Source organism: Labrus mixtus, chromosome 7 (genome assembly GCF_963584025.1).
Source record: "Labrus mixtus chromosome 7, fLabMix1.1, whole genome shotgun sequence".
Classification (NCBI taxonomy): Eukaryota; Metazoa; Chordata; class Actinopteri; order Labriformes; family Labridae; genus Labrus; species Labrus mixtus.
The window spans coordinates 19,536,214-19,561,939 of record NC_083618.1 but is presented as its reverse complement, the minus strand read 5'-3'; the positions used below and the strand labels follow the sequence as shown (position 1 = coordinate 19,561,939).

General features: G+C 42.7%; 1 protein-coding gene across 2 annotated transcripts in view; it reads right to left on the bottom strand.

Moving 5' to 3' along the window:
* LOC132976882 (membrane-associated guanylate kinase, WW and PDZ domain-containing protein 3) overlaps nucleotides 1–25,726 on the bottom strand; it is a 177,142-nt gene that overhangs the window by 18,767 nt on the left and 132,649 nt on the right. For both annotated transcript variants that reach the window (XM_061041112.1, XM_061041110.1), the window contains exons 5-10: nucleotides 21,812–21,980; nucleotides 17,760–17,839; nucleotides 14,044–14,101; nucleotides 11,596–11,702; nucleotides 5,716–5,907; nucleotides 2,507–3,148 (exon numbers count right to left, since the gene is read on the bottom strand). In XM_061041112.1, the coding sequence (XP_060897095.1) occupies nucleotides 2,507–3,148; nucleotides 5,716–5,907; nucleotides 11,596–11,702; nucleotides 14,044–14,101; nucleotides 17,760–17,839; nucleotides 21,812–21,980 (1,248 nt within the window). The remainder of the gene's footprint in view (nucleotides 1–2,506; nucleotides 3,149–5,715; nucleotides 5,908–11,595; nucleotides 11,703–14,043; nucleotides 14,102–17,759; nucleotides 17,840–21,811; nucleotides 21,981–25,726) is intronic.

Genomic DNA, 25,726 nt, shown 5'->3' with positions numbered 1-25,726 from the left:
ACAGTACACCCACACGCTCCATCTCAGGCGCTAAGATTGTTCCCTACAGATCATCTCTTACTCCCTCCTCCTCATCCCCTCTTCTGCCCTACACTCCCTATGTAAACTGGATTAACAAACACTCTTCTGGAGCCCGCAGCCCTGTGGGGCCCCGGCTGACACTTGGCTTGATGAGGGGTTAATGGAGCCTGATGTAAAAGGGAAGACGCAGTGGTGTTTTTCTGCTCCACTGCAAAAATCCAAGCTTCAACATCACTGTCGTCACAGGCCTGGAAAAAAACAGAAAAGCTGGCTACAGACGCACCTTAAAGAAATCTAATATCCCTCCATCCTTTCTCTTAGCACTGCTTCACCTTTATCTGTGGATGTCTGAAGCTCAAACACAACCAAATACACACACACACACAGACACACTCACTCAGGGATACCCTTCTAAGCCATAGGCTGCTGTCTAATGAGGGTTAAAGCTGGCATTAGCTCTTCCACTGGGCAGGCTAAGTCCAGCTCTGCTCGGACTGTGCGCTCATGCAGTGGAGTAAGACATGGTGGTGGTGGCACAGCAGTGAGGGTGAGTACTAAGCGAGCAGAGAGAAAAGGGTTTGGGTGCGGCTACAGGGCGGCGAACCCTCGGGGGACATTTCCTCTATAGTCGTTTAGCCACGGCTCTTTAAGGGCGTCGTGGATGGAGAGTCGGAGAAGAAATCGCCGGCGCTGTGCTGATGATCAAAGCCAATCCGGAGTTTGTCCACTCACACAGTGCATCCCCCCCGGGGGCCAGCTGGAGCTGATGTAGGAGACATTTGAAGGGTGCATACCCCCCTCCCTCTTCCCCCTTTCTCTCTCTCTCTCCGTCAGAATCAGGCACATCCCCACACTTATGTAATTTCTGCTCTCAGTCTTGTAACAGACCGCGTTACGCCTCAGAGCGAGGCGTAAACAGAGTGAGTGTAGACAGAGGAAATGCATCCGAAAATGCTCAAGATGTAAATGTTGCTCATTAAATGCAGCATTAGCCAGTGGTCAGTGGCCCAACTCTTCAAAATATCATGCTGAAGGCACCGCTCCATTTTAAATAACAGGCATTAAATCGCTTTGAAACATGTGGTATCAGAAAGTATCAAAGCATTTTGACAACCTCACATCATAGCTTGAGACTAACTTCTGCTGATGTAGGCTTATTGTTGCAGCCTCGACCACGACATAGAAAATTGTTACTGAAGTGGGCCCTGGATCATATTTTGAAGCTTTGGACCACAGGATAGGCTGCCATCATTGACGAGCAGGAAGTGAGAACGTGTGTTTCAGGCTTAATCTGAACGCATCTGATGTTTGAATGCTGCAGCTAGAGGGGTGCAGGTGTCTTCTTTTCATTTTTAAAAAACAGGCAGCAGGCTCGGATGTTGTGACCTTCAATAGACCACAGACACAGTGGCATCACCCAGGCTTCTGCAGAACAACAGTGTGTGGTCAGTGATTCCCCCCCCCCCCCCCCCCCCCCTCCAACCAGCCACAGCACCCTCTCACCTCCTGTCAGTATCAGCATGCTGACCTCACCTCCCAGGGGAACTGTTGAACGTGTATCGACAGCAATAGCAAGTTATGTCAAGAGAGGGCATGAAGTATGTGAATGAAAGATGGAGGGAATGATACCGCCACACACACATACAGCCGTTCAGACTGTCAGATAAATGTAAAAATACACAGTCAAGTCATTTTATATGATATTATTTTGAAGCCCTAGAGAAGAAAATAGAAGATCTTGATGCTTTTAGTGTTTGTCTTCTCTTTTTTATGAGAGGGGTTTTCTTTTGAAACAACGCTGGTAAAGATATCAGTCACTGCAGACTGCCACGATAATGTTAGGAGAGGGGGGAACAGTACAATAAAAGGGTATATTTCATTTCTTAGCATCTTTTAAGAGGCCCACAATTAGTTTCTGCTGAAATATTAAGATGTGGCTTGTATCTTAATTAGCTTTTGGAGTAAAGTAACTCATGCTAACTGGCAGTTTAGTTAAGTATTTATACTTTAATCAGTCCATTCCCTTTCTAGTCCATTGCTTTTTAAATCCACTCTTATGTTGGTTTTTGGTATGTCTAATAAATCTCAGTTCACGTGTTGGTGGCTCACTTTTCATATGCTTCACATATGCTCTGGAGAATAGTGTGCACCTGATTGGTTTACACCGGCTACCTGTGGCTTTTAGATTACAAAATATTATTCATTGACTCCAAAGCTCTCTGAAGCTTGGTGCAACGTTATCTGTCTGATCCCTCTGTTCCCCTCTGGCTCCAATAAATCTTCTGATGCATCCCTGCTTTTTGTCTTAAGGTCTTCTTTAAACTGTACTATGTAACCTATGAAGCAAACAAGACCCTGAAGAAAGTTATCATTTTTTAAATAGCTATTCTTGATGATGTTGACAGGTGTCTGAGATCCCAATTGTGTACACGCTGCCAAAACAGACTTTGTTACATCGACAAACGTAGTACTTTGAGTCTCTCACCTCCTCTCAGCACGAGCACGTTGACCTCGCTGCCCACAGGTAAGTCCTTGAGGATGTCCACCACCTGGGCGTGGCTCAGCGTTTGGACGTTCTGCATGTTGATCTCCTTGATGACGTCGCCTTTCTGCAGACCGCGGCACCACTGAGCGTCCAGGATCATCTTCACCTTCTGACCCAGTGGACAGTCAGCGATGGCGAACCCGAATCCTCCGGGCCCTTTCATCAGCGGAACGCTCACCAGGTCGGGCTGAAGCAGCCCTGAGGCCAACTCCCCGCCCTGTCTGCCGTTGGGCATGGCGGCCACCACAGGTCGGCCGCTGGCGTCTGTTGTGACGTAGTGGAGCTCCTGCGAGGAGCCGTGGAGGACATCGCCTTTCACGAGCAGCGGCTGTCCGTTGATCAGCGGCACAGCGGTGACCACCTCTCCGCCGTGCAGGGCCTGCGGGGGCTGAGAGGCAGGCGGGGGCGGAGGAGGTGGAAGAGGGTCATCGCTGTTTAGATCCACATCTGGAGGAAGCTGGTAACCACGGCAGAGCACCATGTCCACATACTGGTTGATGGGAATGGACTGGAACATCTGCACCACCTCTGGATGGGTCTTCCCGAGCACGGACAACCCGTTTATCTCAACAATCACATCACCTTAAAAAAAGTGAAGTGAGGAAAAAAGAAAGTGAGAGGGGGAGTTCGTCTCCTGATATTTAATCTAGACATCACTCCTCTATTCCTGTGGAAAGCACTTATTCCTTTCCTTTGTCAGATGAATCCTTCCTCCAAAATGTCCCTTTCCTCTTCACTGCTCGCCCATATTTCTCATTTTGGCAGCTCCCTGTCCCTCCTCTCTCTCTCCTCTTATCTCAGTCCTGTTGTATCCCTGTACCTCCTCCACTTGCTCCATTGTTAAAAAGACTTGAACAGCACTCTGTGCAAAAGCTACATGAAGGTGAGAACAGGCGTAGAGTTCTGTCAATATCAATGATTGTATCCATCACATACTGACAACTGACGGTTTGGGTAGACAGCCATGAGGCCGTGGAAAAATCATAAACTACACAACAAAGATGGCTTCACATCTATCATAATCAGCCAGTCTGATAAAATGGTAAATGGACTTGAGCTTGTATAGAGCTTTTCTAGTCTTCTGACTACACCACATGTCACACCTACACATTCATACACTGATGGCAGAGGCTGCTATGTAAAGTGTCCATCAGAAGTTACTAATCACATTCAATAGGTGTACAAAGCTTTTATTTACAATTTAAAGTAAAAACAAAAGAAAATATTCTACATTGATATTTGAAAAAAACTATGAGCAGCCTTTGCAGTTCACAGTTTAGGCTTTTTGGGGTGGCACTTAGGTTGGCCAATCACATACAGTTGCAAGAAAAAGTATGTGAACCCTTTGGAATTTCCTAGTTTTCTGCATAAATTGGTCATAAAATGTGTTCTGATCTTCATCTAAGTCTCAACAATAGACAAACACAGTCTGCTTAAACTAATACCACACAAACAATTATATGTTTTCATGTTTTTGTTGAACACAACATGTAAACATTCACAGTGCAGGGTGGAAAAAGTATGTGAACCCTTGGATTGAATAACTGGTTGACCCTCCTTTGGCAGCAATAACCTCAACCAAACGTTTCCTGTAGTTGCAGATCAGACCTGCACAACGGTCAGGAGGAATTTTGGACCATTCCTCTTTACAAAACTTTTTCAGTTCAGCAATATTCTTGGGATGTCTGGTGTGAATTGCTCTCTTGAGGTCATGCCACAGCATCTCTATCGGGTTGAGGTCAGGACTCTGACTGGGCCACTCCAGAAGGCGTATTTTCTTCTGTTGAAGCCATTCTGTTGTTGATTTACTTCTGTGCTTTGGGTCGTTGTCCTGTTGCATCACCCATCTTCTGTTGAGCTTCAATTGGTGGACAGATGGCCTTAAGTTTTCCTGCAAAATGTCTTGATAAACTTGGGAATTCATTTTTCCGTCGATGATAGCAATCTGTCCAGGCCCTGATGCAGCAAAGAAGCCCCAAACCATGATGACCCCTCCACCATACTTCATAGTTGGGTTGAGGTTTTGATGTTGGTGTGCTGTGCCTTTCTTTCTCCACACACAGTGTTGTGTGTTCCTTCCAAACAACTCAACTTTGGTTTCATCTGTCCACAGGATGTTTTGCCAGTAGTGCTTTTTTGCAAACTTCAAACGTGCAGCAATGTTGTTTTTAGACAGCAGTGGCTTTCTCCATGGTGTCCTCCCATGAACTCCATTCTTGTTTAGTGTTTTACGTATCGTAGATTCGTCAACAGAGATGTTAGCATGTGCCAGAGATTTGTGTAAGTCTTTAGCTGACACTCTAGGATTCTTCTTCACCTCATTGAGCATTCTGCACTGTGCTCTTGCAGTCATCTTTACAGGACGGCCACTTCTAGGGAGAGTAGCAACAGTGCTGAACTTTCTCCATTTATAGACAATTTGTCTTACCGTGGACTGATGAAAATCAAGGCTTTTAGAGATTCTTTTGTACCCCTTTCCAGCTTTATGCAAGTCAACAATTCTTAATCGTAGGTCTTCTGAGCGCTCTTTTGTGCGAGGCATGGTTCACATCAGGCAATGCTTCTTGAGAGTTGCAAACTCAAAACTGAAGTGTGTTTTTTATAGGGCAGGACAGCTTTAACCAACACCTCCAATCTCGTCTCATTGATTGGACTCCAGGTTGGCTGAGTCCAATTAGCTCTTGGAGAAGTCATTTGCCTAGGGGTTCACATACTTTTTCCACCCTGCACTGTGAATGTTTACATGTTGTGTTCAACAAAAACATGAAAACATATAATTGTTTGTGTGGTATTAGTTTAAGCAGACTGTGTTTGTCTATTGTTGAGACTTAGATGAAGATCAGAACACATTTTATGACCAATTTAATCAGAAAACCAAGAAATTCCAAAGGGTTCACATACTTTTTCTTGCAACTGTATCTAGGGCAACCCATGCCACCCCTGGCCACCCCTCTGGACACGCCTCTGGAGATGACCCATGGCAAACATGATCGATGATGAGATAGATAAAACAGAAATAGAAAACAATCATTTTCTAATAATGAAAAATGATCAATATCATAAAGCCCAAGTGAGACATGAGGGGTCCCATTCAGAAAGATTTGATTCAATAATCTATGTACAGTATTTTTTATAGAGGATAAACTCACCGGACGCCATCTTGTTGTCGTGGGCAGCAGGGCCGTCGCTCAGCACATTTTTCACCTGCAGGAACTCGTCTGTGCGGTCGCCTCCAATGATGGTGAATCCAAACCCCTGCGGGCTCTTCTTCAGCGCTGTGTGGTACATCTCACCCTTCAGCTGGCTGGGGTCTGCAGTGAAGCCAGACGCACCTCCTTTACCTGCAAACACAGTGTGAATGCAGTCATATGTGTTATATAGTGTTAAAGAGCGTTGAGAGTTAATGAATATACTGTATACATCAAACACACAAGTTAAAACTTCTCAGGGGTCACACAGTAACTCTAATGAATACATAAATTCACATCCCTCTTGAAAGACAGAAACATCCATCCCTGTCTGCATTGAGTGATAATTACACGCATTATGTGCAGAGGATCAACATTGTAATTAATCGTTTCTAATTAACAGGCATGATGATCATGCCTGAACTAGATAAACCCATCAACAGAGACCTTTTCCTAGAACCCTGCTGAGAAAGGAGCACAAACAGATGGATAAAATCTGTTAAAATATTCACTTTAGATGCTAATTAACTTGTAAACTGTTAAGTGCCTGATCCTATTACAAAACCATAGAGCAGTGCAGAGATAAAACACCTCTGACAGAGTCCAATTTAGCTCAGTGTCCTCTCTTATCCCCTACACACTGCAGCCAGTGACTCACAGAAAAAGAGTTCTGTCACAGTCGACTTTTTATAACTTGAGTAAGGAACAACTTAAGGTCAGTGGCAACATCAATATGGACCAGCAGCTTGGCTCTGGCATATGCAATACACGAGATAACCGACTGTCAGGGTCACACCGCATTACACCGTGCAGCCTCCCTATCTGGCATTACACCGTATCAGCACTTTAGATCATGGACACACCGTTTTTTTCCCCCCTCCCTGTCTGATGGTTTCTGGCCCGCGCTGCGTTAAAGCTGTGACTCAAGAAACAGTGAAAGTGAAGCCAGCTGGTGAGAAATGATGCACATTACAGCAAGTGTGGTGAATATAAAGAGAGTGTGATGTGGCTTCTTGTCTCCGGGATGCCAGAAATGTCATTGTACATTTAGAAAATGGTCTGTCACCGTTTTTTTTTTTTTTTTTTTTAAAGTTTCCAGTTTCAGTGTATTTAAAGGAGAGTAAACTGCAGCTACCCTTTTGGGAGACAGAAATGCAGTAGCAAACATACTGAGAACAAAGTCATGCTTTTTAACTCTCTATCATAAACAATGAATGAGCTTTTCAATCATGAGTGTTACTCATTACTTCAGAACATTCACTTTGAGTTTAAATTAAAAAGTAGTGTTTTCCAATGGTAGGAAGGGAGTAGTAGTGTGGTGAGCTCCTCCTTAAATAGGCTAATGCTAACTTTACGTTAGCAGATACAAGTAGGCACCTGGTAGGCAGCTGCTAGCTAGCAGAAGTTCCAATGTTGCTGCTGTTTGACTTAATCTTAAGAAACTTAATCACTTGAACGAAAGTGTACTGGTCACATGCTGCTTACAGGTTTAACTGGATTACTCTTTCAGTTGTAAAGTTCCACAAAATGTAAGGAATAAGATTGGCGACATTCTGACTGTAATGTATAAGTCTGTCTTCACAAACTTTTTTATTACAACTGACGACTTCAATCTGTAAGTGTTACAGTTTTATTTACAAAATGAGATCAAACATTTCTTATTCAGCTGGGCCAGTTCTTTTCCTGGACCAAAAATTATGCTTAAAACATTATTTTAGTGCATTTCTGGGGAATATTTTCAACAACAACTGTTCCACTATAGTGAGTACTTGAGCCAGCAGGATTGAGTACGTGGGATGGACAAAAAAAAAAACGAGGGTTTACTGTTATGAACAAACATGTCAATGAGTGCAACAATGTGGCTTACTGATGTGTTTTTGTCAAACAATGGCGCTCTCTCCCACAAAGGATAATTGAAAAAAAAAGGATTTGGCTCCACAGTCAGAACTTGCTCTAAGGATCCATTTAATATTGGATATGGTCTTTTAATGATATTTGTCCACATTCAGTAAATCATAGAACCACAGCAGCTGCATGCTGTAAGCTAAGTGGATCATCATGGAGTAAAAATCTGAAAGCATGTGACACATGTCAAAGGTTATAAATCAGAGCAGAACAGGTGCCCTTTGGTCAAATTTACACTTGCCACTTTGATGACACTTCAAATTGGATTTTTGCGGACTGCATCAATGTGTGTGTGTGTGTACAATTCACCTAAAAAACACCTCCTCTAAAGCTTGACCTCTTTATCTCTCTCTGTCGAATATTGTGAATGGACAGTGATCACGATGTGACCTTCTTCATATCAAAGATTTAAGATCAGCAACTGATGCATATTTTCCCTCTCATTCTTTAGATTTTAAAAACACTCTATAACTCTCAGGAGGCGTTTGTGAGGAATTTAAATGCAGCACATGGATGAGCAGCCATAAACATTCACTGCAGACATGAACGGGTGTGAGCGAGTGCAACTTATCACAGTCAGTGTGGACTGCAGATGTCCACAGTGCCGCATGGATCGAGCAAAGCTCATTTACATAATCACATTCAAATTACTTGATAAACTCAGCCCTGAATGTTCTTTTATCTACCCCCCGCTGACGCCTGAAATAACCATTTGACTGCCTGTTTGTGTGTGAAGAAACAGACAGCTGTAATGGAGAAAATGATTTGTGAGTTTTGACTTGTGTGGGAGAGGCCGAAGAAGGTCTCTGTGCCAATGATTGTGGGCAGACTTTGAAAGCCAGCAGCAGACAGAACCGTCTGATCCGGAGCATCAGACAGCCGGGCTTTTTGATTTCTCCTGTGTGACTCAGTTGCTTTGTAAATCTCGCAGTGACATTACTCAGCATAATTGGGAAGACATGTTCCTCGGTACATCAAGCGAGCAGCAGAAGCAGCTGTTTTCTACGAATGCATCCTGTGCAGCAGAATTTTTAAATCAACAAGGCCAAGAGTTTGACAAACAGAGGAAGTTCTTCGTGTTTGATGTGGACAGCCTATCAGAGTGAAAACAGACAATGAAGACATGTGGGCACAGAGCCTGCTTTTTTGGCTAACTGACAAAACACACAGTCTGGTTTGATCTGCAGCAACACATCATATAACATGAACCTCAACATTGCCAACATAGCTTATAGACAGGCCATATTTTTATCACTGTATTTGTTCTGATCTCTGTTTGTTGTTGTTTTTGTCATTATTGGTGTATTTACTGTTTTTTTATTGTAAGTTTGAGTTCTTCAAATTGTACACATTTTGGTCACTTTTTGTTCGTATTTCCTGTCTTTTTTGTTTCTATGTAAATGGTAAATGGACTTGAGCTTGTAAAGTGCTTTTCTAGTCTTCAGACTACTCAAAGCGCTTTTACACTGCAGGTCACACCTACACATTTACACTGATGGTAGAGGTTGCTATGTAGAGAGACCCTCAGAAGTAACTAATCCCATTCGTACACCACTGACGAAGCGGCAGGAGCAACTTGGGGTTGAGTGTCTTGCCCAAGGACACATCAGACTTGTTGCTGCAGGAACTGGGGATCAAACCCCTGACCTCCCGTTTAGAAGACGATCAAATCTGCCCCTGTGAAGCTATTTCAGCAACATATTTGTATATAAGTTGCTTTATAGATACAGTTGACTTTGGTTCAACAGTAAAAATCCATGCAGGGAGAAAATATAAAATATTATTGCTTCTCTGTGGAGGAAAGTTTGCACTTGGCATACTGAGAAATTATAACATATCTTTAATTCACTAGAATAATTTCTTAGTAGGTATTAGATGCTCATTCTGTATCCTCCAGGTGGTAAACTAAAAATTTTAGCCACCACTGGCATGTCCTGCCCAAGTTAAGCTAAACATAGCGACATAAAAGCAGAAGGTGGTTTGACCTTTGCAATCAACAGGCATTAAGAAAAAACTGTCAAATAATAGAAAAGGTTGATTTCATACTGAAGTCGAATATTCAGGCAAAATTCACTTAACTTTATTTGATTTTTAATAACAATTTGTCCCTTCAATGTTACAAACCGACAAATGAATATGCTCTTAGGATTGCAGATTTGAGAAGACAGAGTGATGGACTCCATAATTCCCTTTAACAAAAAGCATAAGAATGATCCTGATTCATTTACGCTTAAAATGTGTAAAGTTGCAACACGATTGATTTATTATGAATTTCCAACGTTTTAAACTTAATACAGTTAGTACACTAGCAGGATAAGGAAGTAGGAGTAGGAAGTAGTGGACCACAATAAGGTTCATTTACATGGGTATCCATGTTTTAACAGAAGCAATTTCCATGCAATAAAACTCCCCGAGAAACTCGTATCAGGGAAACTATAAAAATCTCAATTCTAGCCTGAGGTGTAACCATCTACGCTGATGATACTCCGGTTTCATCACAGTGATAGTCTGACAGCTCACTGGGTGTGTAATCGGTAATCAGGGGCGAGATGGTGCCTTCCTCAGTCCCCACACACCTCAGCAAAGAAATGTCTGATTACATGGCCTCTCTGGCGCTCTGTTCCACAAGCTCTTTCCATGTGCGACGCTAAAAGCCTTCCTCTTCCTCAGCTTTCCCCCTCTCTTTCCCCGACACCCTTCGGAGGTGTACAAGCCTTTATATCTCCACATCTGCAGCACTGTAATCTATTATATATCTATTGTAATGAAAACATACTTACTTCATAATGTTTACTGCAGGAGAAAAATAGCTTTCCAACCTAAATAACGGGTTACAGAAGAGCTAAAAAAAACTTGTTTTGTAAGAGTGAACCAGGGAAGTGGAGGCTCATTTTGAGCATCTATTATTGTCCGAGGCTACTTGAAGGTTGACATGTTCAGCTGACCTTGCGTTAAATAATGATGTTCACACTGCTCTCTATTCCAGGGTAATCTTATCTATCACATCACACTGACTCAGGAGAGAGGGTGGTTTGTGTTTTGTATACAGATTGTGATCTAAAGTAATGAAATTACACTTGTACTGTTCGACAGTTAGCTGAAGCTCATTTCCAGAGTGCAAAACAATGAGAAAGGAAATAAAATAATCTTCAGAAAAGCTGACAATTTTGATGTTGTTTTTAAATATTATAAAGAGAAATATGAGCACGACATCAGAATCTTAAAGGCATGTACACAGGTAGTGTTGTAGTTGTAGAACCCGCAATCGGTCTTGGTCTCAAGACTGGTCCCAAGACCACCTTTTAAAGGTCACGGCCTTGTCTTAGAATCTAAATCAGTTTTACTCGGTCTTGTGTCGGTCTTGGACTGGTCGGACTCTGGATTTTAAATCAAGACAAGTTCAGACCACCACTGTTTTTTCCATTTCTGTGATTAGAAGGAAAACGCCTCTTTCTAAAAGAACGAATAACTTCCATTCATTTGTAGTTTCATTTTGTTCCCCCATTTGCGGCCGCAAATTTCCCAGTGTTAAGGTCTAAGTGAGTGACACGCCCAATGCACACAAGATGATGATTTTCCATTGATATTTATGGTTTTGTTCTTGTCTCGGCCTCTTCCTGCTTTGGTCTTGGTCTTGACTCGGTCTCGATCCCTTAACGTCTCAGGTATGTCTTGGTCTCGGTTGGTGTAGTCTTGACTAAAACACTTATAACAGGGGTTTAAATAAGCAAGGCAGATATGCTATATACCTGTATCTCTTTAAAGACCACTGTCCCATTTGTTAGAGCAGAAATATCACACTTCTAGGTTCTCATATGTTCAAAGAATAATTCCCAATGTCCTTTAGTTAACCCCTCTGCAGTTACAAAATCCTGAAGTTTTTTTTTTCCCAACTAGAGAGGAAGTTGAAGAGGGAGACATGTTCTGTGTTTTTACCCTGGGTAGGTGCCGCTGCAGCTTGTTGGATCGCAGCCGTCTCCTGGCTCAGCTTCTTCTTTGCCTCCAGGACCGGGTTCTCAAACTGGGTTTTCTGGTTGATGTGGCTGAAACAAAAACAGGCCAAGATTGAAAAGAAGTGACTCACATACACGTACACAAACACACACACACATCTCTGACTTATTGAGCTCACTGCACCATTTTTCTCAATTAATTATGTATGCACCTTCCCTATAAATGATTTTCTGATCGAGGGAAGGTATAGTGGCTTCATTACAAATACATTCATAAACACACCACACAAACAGTATAGGCCGGTTCTCCTCTTTATGTGGGGAAGCTAATATGACTTTGAGCCATCTAATATTGTAGGAAATGAACCTCTGATTGCCAGCAACATCCTGTTCCTCTACAGTATGTAAACAACCTGTTGTCCCCCCGGCATAAAACAGCCATTGTTTTCCATAGAGCTCATTTCAAGGTAACTAACCGACATTCCCCTGCTTACAAAACTCTAACCTATAGTGACTGAATACTAGCATAAGCTTATCATGTAGGTCGGCTTCTTCCTGGGTCCTAATAGTCAACCATGAGGGGGTGGATAAATAAATGGTAAATGAACTTGAGCTTGCATAGCGCTTTTATAGTCTTCAGGTCACACCTACCCATTCATACCCATTCACAGACTGATGGCAGAGGCTGCTTTGTGAAGTGTCCATCAGTTTTAACTGATCCATTCACACACAATCATATGACGCAGATGAAGCAGGAGCAACTTGGGGCTATGTGTCTTGCCCAAGGACACATCGGATGTGGGGCTTCAGGAGTTCGGGATCGAACCTTGACCTTTCGGTTGAGAGTCAACAGACTCTACCAACAGAGCCACAGCTGCCCAATATTATTGAGCAATGCGTAAAAAAACAACAAAAAAAGCTAACATTAGCTGATAATAGGTCCCTATTTTTTATTACCATTTGCTTGGGGATAGATGAATGATAATATTTACTGATAGCGTTAGCATTCAGCTACTTCCTAGTTTGCACGACAGTTGCTAAGTCTTTACTTTTTAACTGTTTTAGCATTCAGCCACTTACTTATTTTTTTCTAATTTACTGTTAGCTATAGGGAATGGCTAAATGATTACATTAACTGATAGTGTTAGCATACAGTCACTTACTAGTAGGCTATGTATTTCCAGCAACTGAAGGGGCGAAATGCTAACATTAACTTAGGATGTTTGCGTTCAGCCACTTAACTGTTAAGTGGACTAATGCTGTCATCATTGGTTAGTATAACACCATACCATGGAAAGGTTTAAATTGATAGCTAATGGTAATGTTAGCAAGGAAGTGGTCGAAATAAATAACTGAATCGACTGCACTTACTTCTACCACTCAAAGCGCTTGGATGAAAGGCAATTTATCAACCAAAAATGCACACATTCTTACACAGGTTCAGTATCTTACCCAGGCATACTCCCACATGCAGGACAAGCACAGGATTGAAGTGCTGATTTTTTTTATCTGGATGACAATCCGCTCTATCTCCGAGCCACTGCTGCCCTGCTAGCTGTATGTTTGGTGTTATCAAATCTTGAAAGATGACCCCATGCCTCCTTGGATTTTAACTATTCATTCTCTTTTCAGCAGCTAATCAATGGAGAAGCAGAATAATGACTGTTGAGGACTCATGACTGAGAATACAGCAGTCGAACTTTATCACAACAGGCTTCCCTCGAGGGCAACGACACAGATAAATGGCTACAATGTAAATATGGTGTGTTGACTCCTTTTGTCCAAGCTGGCTGATTCTGCTGGCAGTGTAAACAATCAAAAAAGACATGAATTTCCATTTTCCTTTCAGAACAACAGATTGCTACCTCCCTTTTACTCCCCACACTCTCCCCTCCATGCATTGTATATGAAAATCTCCCCAATTTCCCTCTGACCGTTTCACTGATTTTCTGCTTGGACAAAAAGCACTAAATCACACCTTGCACATAGACAAATCTATGCATATAAAGAGTATGCAGAGACAATTCTATACACATACTTGGCAAACAATCACTGCAAGAGATAGCAAGAACACAATCAGCGTTGTGTTCACACACAGGTCACTGCAATGTTACCCACAGAGCTTCATTTTGCCACCCACTGGTAAGCAATTGGACAATCCTGACAAGAACTCTCAACTTCTCTCCTCACAAACACAATGAGCCGTGTGCTACATCCATTTGTTTATTTTTAGACAACAATGGTTCATGCCGGTCCACTGCTAATGTACACTAAGCAGTGTGATCTGCACTCATGCTGCGATCCATCCAGAGAAATGCATTTGTATGTTATGAGCAGCGAGGAGGAAACAGTTAGATAAAACAATCTGCACTGATGATGGCAGTTGGAGTGATTGGAAATTACAGATATCAATAAACCAATAAAAACTTACTCGACGTAGTATGTGCCGTACTGTGGATCGTCAATTTCCTCCCAGCCATAAGGTAACTCTGCAAAGAGAAAAAATAGTGTGGAATTGTTTTGTGTAATGATGCAAATCAGGAGAACACAGAGATAACAGAGCAGGAGAAAGAAGAATCATCGTGTAAACGTAGTGTAGAGAAGGTGTGACAAGTTAAAGTTAACACACTCATAGTCTGAAGTACAACAGCATTATACCCTCTTTGATTAAATCTGTGATAGGGGTTAAAAAGATTATTTATTCACTAGGATTGATCAAAACAACAGCATGGTTTATGAAAGTGTTTAAATTTTACATGCTTAAACATGTTTAAAATGCAACAAGGTGTTCCTTTTTTCATTGTTTTATTCATTCTTTAGTATTTAATTTCAACAATTACATTGAAAAGAAAAAAAATCCTGCACACTACTCTTGCTAAGCATCACCGATTTTTAGAAAAATCACAACAGAACATGGGACTTTTTTTCAATACATAGATTTTTTCTTTTCAATATTTGATGTGCTTCACACCTATTTCATGAGAGGGTTGGATCTGAAAACACCTCATTAATTTCAAAATTGCATCTAATTTGATTTACAGATGTCATTAATTACTCGTTGGTGTGAATCAACAAGGCTTTCAATCAAACCAGTTTCAAATAAGCAATATATTTAAAAATATTTAAAGTTGTTAAAAGGGGGTTGCTATGGTATCTGAGGATTGTGATGAGCAGCCATTGATTGCAATACACAATGAAGGCAAATAACCTCTTATGTCAGTTCGCTTTTAGTGGGTCCATTCTTGCACTCTGTGGATATTTCTGCCAATTTCTTCCGATTTTCTCCCCTCGCCCCCTCCTTCCTCAAGTCGATGCTCAACCCGGTTGCCATGCAACATGTGATATGTTGCTGATGAAACATCACCCTTTAGGATTATTTCTCCCCATTGTTTAGGGTGTAACACAATCAGCCTTCAGATTTAACCCATTTATGTGGTGAGGTACAGAAATAGTTGGCAGTTATATTTTCCCCTCACTGAGATGTTAAGCACCATGAAAATAACCAACAATCATTTAGTGAACATTTCCCAGGTTTCAACAAGCAGGCCGGCTGGCAGGCCTGATGTACGTCATGCCCTGATGAACATATCAGACGGAGGGAGAGAAGGCAGAGAGGAGAGACAGAGAGAGAGCGAGAGAAGAGTTGTTCACGCAAGAGAGAGCTTTGGATTTGCTTTTCAGAAGCATCACACCAACTCGCTTTCTGTCCGCCTGTAAAAATCCATTAAAATCCGGCTGGAAGGGTCCAAGTCTTTCAGCGGAGGCTGCTCTCTGTCTCTGCCAGCACTTAAGCCAACATTAGCATCTGGGGGATAAAAAGGCACGTCTGGAAATCCTCAACCACAACTCGAGATCTCCCAAAAATTAGGCCAAATGACTGCTATGCCTGGGGTGACTCTTAGGTTACACGTCATTCCAGAAAGAAGATACACAGTCATGTTTTACCCTGTTTGGTGTATTTTACTAAACGTGCCAACATTGGGAGACGTGATGGATCATGTAATGCTAGGTATATGCAACAGCAGCCATAATCCTGTACCCACTGTGTGGACATTTTATTTGGCCTGTTCTTTTTTATTTCTTGAAAATCAAACGATAACAACAGCAAATCCTCTGAACTCTTTTAATAAATTATGTTCTTGATTTGCATTCTTTGGCTCCACTCACCAACTGACATAGTGATGCATATGCAGCAAAGGTAAATTACCTGAAAATGTTTGGGGCGCTCTGTATGTATGACACTGTAGATGTAGGACTTGGCTCATGGATGGAGATAAGTAGCCCAGAAATAAGCAAGCGAAATCAATTAAAACATTTTGCAGGCTTTTGGAAACAGACAGCGAAACATCGTTAGCCATGGAGCTTCTGCTGAGAGCTGGCAGCCTGCAACACGTCCACGGGCCAAATGATCCAGAAGTCCTGTGAGGATGTATCATCACATCTAACTAAACATAAACACCTTCATAACCTTTCTGCTAACGATGCCTGTGTCCACCGACAGAGCTGTTTACAGCGCTTCAAAACGCATTTCAGGAATACGATGACTGAAAAATGATGCCAACTTTTAGTTCAGTCATTCACTTTTTTCCCTTCCTCGCTCGCTCACTCACTCACTCACTCACTCACTCACTCACCCACCCACTCACCCACCCACCCACTCACTCACTCACTCACTCACTCACCCACCCACCCACTCACTCACTCACTCACTCACTCACTCACTCACTCTCTCACTCACCCACCCACCCACTCACTCTCTCACTCACTCACTCACTCACCCACTTGCTCTCTCACTCGCTCACCCACTCGCTCACTCTCTCACTCTCTCACTCTCTCACTCACTCACTCACCCACTCACTCACTCTCTCACTCACTCACTCTCTCACTCACTCTCTCACCCACTCGCTCACTCACTCACTCACTCACTCACTCACTCACTCATCCACTTACTCACTCACTCACTCACTCACTCTCTCACCCACTCACCCACTCACTCACTCGCTCACTCACTCTCTCACTCACCCACCCACCCACTCACTCACTCACTCTCTCACCCACTCACTCACTCACTCTCTCACTGACTCACTCTCTCACCCACTCGCTCACTCTCTCACTCACCCACCCACTCACTCACTCACTCATTCACTCACCCACCCACTTACTCACTCACTCACTCACTCACTCACTCACTCACCCACCCACCCACTCACTCTCTCACTCACTCACTCACTCACTCACTCTCTCACTCTCTCACTCACTCACTCACTCACTCTCTCACTCACCCACCCACCCACTCACTCTCTCACTCACTCACTCACCCACTCGCTCTCTCACTCGCTCACCCACTCGCTCACTCTCTCACTCACTCACTCACTCACTCACTCTCTCACTCACCCACCCACTCACTCTCTCACTCACTCACTCGCTCTCTCACTCGCTCACCCACTTGCTCACTCTCTCACTCTCTCACTCACTCTCACTCTCTCACTCACTCACCCACCCACTCACTCACTCTCTCACTCACTCACTCTCTCACCCACTCGCTCACTCGCTCACTCACTCACTCACTCACTCACTCACTCACTCACTCATCCACTTACTCACTCACTCACTCACTCACTCACTCACTCACTCTCTCACCCACTCACTCACTCACTCACTCACTCGCTCACTCACTCTCTCACTCACCCACCCACCTACTCACTCACTCACTCACTCACTCTCTCACCCACTCACTCACTCACTCTCTCACTGACTCACTCTCTCACCCACCCACTCGCTCACTCTCTCACTCACCCACCCACTCACTCACTCACTCATTCACTCACCCACCCACTTACTCACTCACTCACTCACTCACTCACTCACTCACTCACTCACTCACTCACTCACCCACCCACCCACTCACTCACTCACTCTCTCACTCACACATAAAAATGTGATATTCACTCATCTTTGCACAGAAACAGTCTGTGGAACAGTAGAAATGTCCTTCTTTGAGGTCTACTTTTGGAGTTTTAGACTGAGAGTGCATTGCAGTAGAAGACGAACCAGTCTTCTTTACACAACTGTCTGTTTTTTTTCTACATGAGTGAAGAAAGTGTGTAGCCATACTTTGTCCACCTGCTGAGTAGTGCAGTATCATACCTCCATCCTCACACTTCTCGGGGGGCTTCGCTTTCTTGGCCAGGCGGGGGTCCAACCACGTGGTCGTCTTGGTGTTATGACTGTGAAGCGAGAAGAGAAGCAGGTAAATACCAAGAATGAAAAAAACCTGTGCAAGCAGCGACACCGACAAAAGGATGTGCCACGACAATGAAACGACATTATCCTGTGTGTAATTCGCTCTCATGCACAAAGGGTTAGTGGATCCATGGGTGAACATCTGATCCATCGCTTTACGTTCAGCTGTCACTTTTTCACGTTCATGGATTTGTCGCCTTTCAGAGGGGAAAAAAAAGGCTTCAGAACGTGAAACACGACAAACTCCCTCATCCTCAACTGGGGTGTGTAATCAGGAGGAAAATCACAATGGTCCTCTGATATCCCCCCCCCCCCCCCCACACACACACACAAAAACACAGGTTTGTTTACTGGATCAAGCTGCAATCAAAATATTGATTTTTCTAGTTAAAGAGCTAAACATGTCTTACTATAAAGCAGCAGTGGGAATAAATCGGAGTATTTATAACTTCCTGAAGCTTTTTTAACACAATGAGTGTGCAATCTGGAATCATCTGAACCCTCATCAGTCAAGTTTATTATCATAGAAGGAGCAGTATGTGTACAAATGATCCAATTCATTCTTATTTTCCTTGTGTTGTCGTTGTCGAGCCGCCGTTTTTCTAATCATCCGGTGATGAGAAATGATGCACTTTGCAGATCACATCATTAGACACACAGAATCACACCTCACCACTCCGCTGTGCTGATTAGACACTGACAGAAGCCTTTATACGAGTTACATTATGCATAAAGAAGAAGAAGAAGAGAGGAGTAAACATCATGCTGCATCACATCAGATACACAGCCCACTCTTTTATTTTTATCATCTTACACACACCTCCCACTGCAGCTGTAAGATGACATAATTAACACAAGGAACTATTCCCCAGATGATGATTGCCCTAAATTTCAACTTTCATCTTCCAAGTTATAAAATATATACGACACATGATTAAAAAAACATTGTATTTTCCTGACGCCTCATCTTACTGATACAGCTTCTGTTATTCTATGTGTGTCCGTTTATTCTCCAAATACCATCTAAGTGAACTGTTTTCTACTTACCACCTAAATCTCTCAAAATAAACCATTTTGATTCATACAAATAAAAGCAATTTCCTGAAAAAAATCAAAAAAATATTCACTCAAACAGGAGTCATGTGCATGTGTTGTTGGGGACTCTTCCAAATACAAACACAATTGTTGCACTAATATGTGTTCACGGTAGCGGGCCAGCTGATTAGGACTGTCGCCATGGTAATAACGAGGGAACCTTTCACCCAATGGTGTGGCTCACCCGTTTGATGTAAACACGTTTTGACAACAGGGTGCCGGGCTTTGGCCAATGAAGGAGTTCTTCTGAGTAGAAACAATAATTTGTTGATGGTTTTTTTTGATGGCGTAAAACAATATAGCCCAGTGTGTAAATCAGTTCAGCCTCAGTGTATGGTTTATTGTCTACTCTAATGTGTACAGGTCCAATGCACCATCATAATCATTCTCTGCCTTATTTTCCTTTTCCCCCTCTTCTTTAATTTGTCTCTTTCTTGTTTTGCTTTCTTTTACACTTTATTGAGTATGTGTTCTTGTTAGCTTTATTGTTTTTACTAGGACTACATTGTATGGCTAGAACAGTGGAAAGAGGTGGAAATCAGGGAGAGAGCGAGAGTAGGGAATGACATACGGGAAAGGAGCCACAGGTTGGATTCAAACCTGGGCCGCCCGCTTGGAGGACTTCAGCCTCCATACCTGTGGCATGCGCACTAACCACTGCGCAACCAGCGACCCTCATTCATGTTTTTGTAAGATGCTACTTGATGCTTTGAATGTCCCTCGGGATCCATAAAGTGTCTATCTATCCACTGAGCAGACCAAGGTAAACCTGATGCACAGGGGCGTGTCTAGAAGGGTGTCCAGGGGTGGCATGGGCCCCCCCTTTGAAATGTTATTGGCCACCTGAGATGCCAAACTAAAATCTTTGACTATGATTGGCTTTTTGCCTTGCCAGAAGTATTGTGTAAAAATCCATTACTCAGGCCTTTTTGAAACAGACAGCTCAACGTTTTCATTCTGCAGATTGTTTGCTTTTCTACTTTTAACTTGTGACTTTGAGTCCTTAAAGAATACGATTGTAGATGTATATGTTATTATCTTGTGTCACTTAATAGTCAATGTGATTAGTGCAGATAGACGGGGTAAATAAATGCTCTTCATTCAGCTGTGTGCACACAAACTTCAGGCCACTCCTGCATTAGTCAGTACCCCAGTTGGGCCACCCCAGTCCAAAAAGTCTGGACACGCCCCTGCTGATGCAGCCTAACCCTAGTCTTCTTGATACTGGGAGTGGTGGCAGAGTCGTGGTTACAATAGTGGAGCCAATGTTGATGTGTCTTAATCCTGAATTTGTTTTGACAAACAGCCGTCAGGGGGCAACTCCACTTGGAGAAGCGATCCAACTGCATTTCAGTCAACCAGAAAATTACTTTCCCACTTAATTTCTAATGACCACAGTGAGCAGTTGGTCAAGGAGTCTGAAGATTCATGTGTGTTTGTGCATCCACACAAAGCAAGCGCTGCCTCTCAGAGTGTCCTGCAGGACGATCTGGATAAAGACTAAAGACATTTCAACCTCAGAGTGTGACAGGAGCGCCCAGGAGGACTCTGCTGCTCGTTCTGGCGTAAGAGACGGAAATCATTGTTGAAAATAAGACCCCAAAAAAAGTTTTCCCACCTCTAATATGAAAAAACTTTAACACTAAAACATCTGCTTACAGCAACTAAAGACATTTAGATGCTGATAATATTAACAGAAGTCTATCCATCTCCCCCCACAGGTTCGCAAAGATGGGATGTCTCACAAAGAAAGATCGAAAGGCTGACATTTTTTTGTTTTAATTGGTTGATCGATATCCTCATCTTGTACACAGTTAAGTCTTCTTTCTGGTGTCAATGAACTGTTTCATAGTCTTTCTCATCTTTGCTGTGCACAAGTTTTCTTTGAAAATGATTAAAGGCCCGTATCACATGAACCATGTCCTAAATAAAGGCAGGGTCATCTCAAAGACTGAGGTTAATAAAAGCCTGTGCTGCTGGGGTGCAGATAGCCAGTGGTTAGGTCGCGCCCCACGCACAGCGGCTATAGTCCTGCAAGGGTGCAGCTCGGGCTTTGAGTCCGGCCTCTGGCTCCTTTCCTGCATGTCATTACCCGATCTCTCCCCGGTCTCCTACTCCATCCACTGTCCTGTCTTAATAAAGGCAAAAAGCCCTAAAATGAATCTGAAATAAATAAATAAAAGCCTAGATTAGAAATGTAAGTTTTAGGCTAGACAATTTGTATCTCCATGGTCTTGTTTGCTTCTGTCGTAGAGGCACCAGTTTTCATTTAGCTTTAAATGAGTAAATTCATAAAAATGGACCGTTCTGACTTTTACAAAGGAAGGAGACTATTTCAGGACTTTACTAGTTTCCGTGAGGTGTGCTTAATAGCTTGTAAATGAGTGCCAGGGTTTTATTTCACCTGTGCTTCCCTGTCAGAAGAATTTGACTTTTTATCAGCCAGCAGTTGAAGTTCCACAAATTCAGCATAGATGGAAGAATATTAAAGTTTTCTACAATGAGATAAAAATGTCCAAAATGTAGGATGAAAAGTTTTTTTGAGCTAGAACAGGTGCAATACAAATTCAAAATGTATGCATAGTTATCTGCTCATCATTTGTTTATTATTTTTGTATTCCAAGGCTCATACATTTTTTTTTGCAAAACTAAGGTAGATTAGTTCTACAATAAGATAAAACACAGAAAAAGGTATAGCTCCAAAACGTCCACCCTATAGGACCAATAAACGCCTTACATATCTATCTGATTAAGGCCTTTAAATGCATTACTTTCAGTTGATGCTCATCAATTAGCCGGTTGACTTATTGTTGCAGCCCTGAATGGTCACATGAACCGTGATGTTTGAGTCTCCCACTTACTCTATGAAGTAGACCATGCCGGTCTCAGTGTAAGCCATCTCCCAGTTGAGGGGCAGGGGCTCCAGGCTGTCATCGCGGGGCAGAGAGCTCCACGTGCGGAAGTCCATGGTGCTGCTGGACTGGGTGTAGCTGGGCACAGCTTTCCTCCAGTCTGCCCCCTCTTTGTGCTCTGGAAAGAGAGAGAGAGAGAGGAATGGTGGATTATGGGGAGAAAAAAAACAGGTTGGACGGAGCAGAAAGTTAGCCTGCAGGAACACCTCTGCCCTCCTGTTTTTTTTTTATCTGTTGCAGGAGAGAGGAGGCAGAGCCGATGTCACTCATTGGATTTGCATGTGAGCGATGGTGTGAGTGTGTGTGTGTGTGTGTGTGTGTGTGTGTGTGTGTGTGTGTGTGTGCTCGCCAAAGGGCTGTTTTGCATTTGCATGTGCACACAGCGTTAGTGCTTTTGCCTCTGTGTGTGCGTACCTTCCCTGTGGGTTGCAATGATAGAGGCAGGGATTCACACTAGAAAGGGCCATTTGAGCCCCAAGGCGGTTTTTGTATGACTAATATTTTACTGCTGCTCTTCACATAAGTTCTGCTGCATTTGTACATTCTCCCCTTTTATTTGAAATCGCTCTACAATGACTATGAAACAAACAACAAAGGCTCTCCTAATTCACTCAGAACGTCATGCCTTCCCTCAGAGGATGTTAAAAAGGAATGAAACACAAGTGCTTTTCATCCGTCTCTGTTTTATGTGGAGCAACAGAGGATGATGCCAGAGGATGTTACTCACACAACATAAAAGCATTTCTGGATGATGTATTTCCTAAAGATAATTCCACCTGTGTTATACCGTGCTCTGAGGGTATACTCGATACTGATTGGCTACAGGGTATCAATTTATTCCTGACAATGGACAACTTTGAAGTATTCCAGTGAACCTGGCTTTTCACCGTTACTAAACAATGCTGGTTTTGTATGAATATTTGAAAAGAGTCAATGAAAGGCTGTTTAAAATACATGCAGTTTGTCCATAAGCTAACCTACAATTACAACAATAAGGAACGGAAACTTTTCTTTAATCCTATTTGAAGAAAATAAATGTTCACCACTTGGGTGGTGCTGAAGAAAAGGAGAGAAAAATACAATAGTGCATATTAAATACTATGCAGCATGGTTATTTTAAACATTCTTATTACACCATAAAAAATGCATCCCATCAAAGCTGAATATTATTGTATATTAAAATTTGAATAAAATCTTGCACATAAATGTTATGCACTATTCTCAGTGTCAAACATAAGTCCTGCCAATGTTCAGAGTTGTTGTGGAGGAGGAGGGGGGGTGGGGGGGGGGGGGGGGGGGGGTTGTGTTTGGGGCAGTGTTCCTGTCGAGTTCAGTTCAGTGATGGCTCTGGGGTAGAAACTGTTTTTGAACCTTGATAGTTTTGTCTTAAGGCTCCTGAGACGTCTTCCAGATTGCAGCAGAGAAAACAAGTGGTGGCTCTACAGTGCAGGGTTATTTTGGTAACACCAGGAATATTTTAGCTTTGCATTGAGCAATTTATTATACACACTGAGTGACCTATCTCCGTGTAAAGTAAACTATAGCTTCCTATCTTAATGCCAGTGTAGATTGCTAAAACATCCAGTACTATGTATATGCTTCCAGAGGTGTGTCAAGCAAATGGGTGTGACCACAGTAACGTTACATTTCAGTTGTGTGTGTGTGTGTGTGTGTGTGGAAAATCCAACCACAGAGCAGCATCAACTTGTTATATATCAGCAGCACTTTAAACACTTTCTTCTTCTTGAACTGTAATGTCCTTCACATTTACAAGCACTAACTATCACAGAAAATGAACATGCCCTGGTAGATGTCACATGTGCTCCCGCATGTAAAAACTTGGAGGAGCAAGCAGCCTGCAGGCAGAGTCTGAAGGAGAGCTGAGGTCATTAAGTTCACAGCAGGGTGAGAGCCTCCTAGACCATACAACCCAGATGGGTTATAGAGTGACTGTGGGGGGGAGTGAGGTGAGGATGATAAGGGTAGTCTGAGCAAAGATTGGGGAAATCTGCAGTGAAGAGTGTAGAGACTCAGAGCTCATATTTTCCATTAACCTCTTTTCTCATCCGAGCATAATTCTGCCCATCTATGGCCGCTCTGAGACTTCCTCTCCTCAGCTGCTGGCTGAAGCGGAGCAGTCATTTGTGACTGGTTCCTCTCCATAAAAAGAACTCCTGGATGTGTGGGCATCAGTTTGTGTTTGATTTCAATATGACAGGGCGGTTGGGTAAACAGACTTTGGATTTCTGTGAATCCTTTGTACAGCTGAGCAAGCAGTGTTTGAGATTTGCCTGTCAAAACAGTGTTTCACTCTATAAAAAGAGAAAAGGAAACATCCTCAGCTTGGACTTGGCTCAGCATTCACTTCAGTTCTCTTATTAGCCTGGTATGGTGCACAGTATGTAACCTATTTCTGTGCGGGGCCTGTTGTCCTTGTGAGCATTAAGGACAGATTATTTCCTCAGAGAGCCGAGGAGTCCTGATTGATCACACACAGCGTTCTTCTCTCTGGATGGGTCTTTGTCAAGGTGACCTGTGGCACAGTTTAATATAGAAAATAACTGAAGAGGCATTACAGTGGATTTTTATCAACAGGGTTAACTGCAAACTTTGAATGTATGGTTGTGTAAAAAGTCAACATTTCTGGCGTGCCGATGGCTGAGGGTTTACATAGCTTTAATTGCCCCCCGGGGATGAATAAAGTTTTTCTGAATTGAATTGAATAGCTGTAGTCGTCAAAGCAGGCGGTCCAGGTTCGAATCCGACTTATGGCTATTTTCCTGCATGTAATTCTCCACTGTCTCTCTTTCCCCATCTGACTCTATCCATTGTGCTGTCTATCCAAGAAAGGGATGAAACTCAAAAACTTGAAACTTTTTTTTAACCAGTCTGTAAACATGTTAAAATTGGCATGTTAATATGGGGATTCCTTGGCTGTTTGTAGCCAGCCTCAAGTGGACACAGGAGGAACTGCAGTTTCTTGCGCTTCAGCACTGGCTTCATTTTCCAACATTAGAGGTTGCTGCCTGGTTTTCACCCATAATAAGAATGTAGTTGCATCATGTAAAGAAGAAAAAATTACAAATATTCTTCTCCGATATCTCATGCACACACTGCAGGATGTTAGAATACAAGTGTAATATTCACTAAAGGACACAATAAATATCACTGTGTGAGCCAGAGGGAGCAACACATCATCTCACATGGTCTCATTTGATCGCACGAGATCTCGCGGGGGTAGAAGGTGTAAACTAAACTGAGACTGACAACAACCCTCTGCAGAAGGCGCAACAAGTCTTCACGGGGAAATGTTTGGGCAGACGCAGTCGACTCTGTTCTTCAGCAAAAAGTTGAAGTGTGATTTTAACTGTCAGTGTAAATATCTATCAGCTGTCTTATGCTAGCTAATGCCAGCCTCAAGGGCTAATATGTTTACTGTTGCTTGGTAACCATGTCAGCTGCCTCATCTTATTTTAAATTCTCTCTCTCTCTCTCTCGCTCTCTCTCTCATTGGCTAATGATTCCTTAGGAAAGTACAGATGAAATAATGTAGATTTAAATGAGAATTATCAAGCATGTCTAATATCAGTGCAGCAGCTCCATGTGTCTGCGAGGTCTTTTGGAAGTTCACCACTGGGTCTGCTAAGCACTGCTGGATAACCTGGGACTTTTATGGAGACTGGTCCCAGACCACATTTCTACTTTTATCATGGAGGAAGGGATGGGTTATGAATTGGTCCAAAAAGTCCTGTATTCTGAGAACTGCCTAACAGTCAAAACTCAAAAGAGATTAACAAGAACAAATGGGCTAAAAAAGATAGACTGACTATTTACTCAATATTTTTGAACATTAATTTTCTGTCA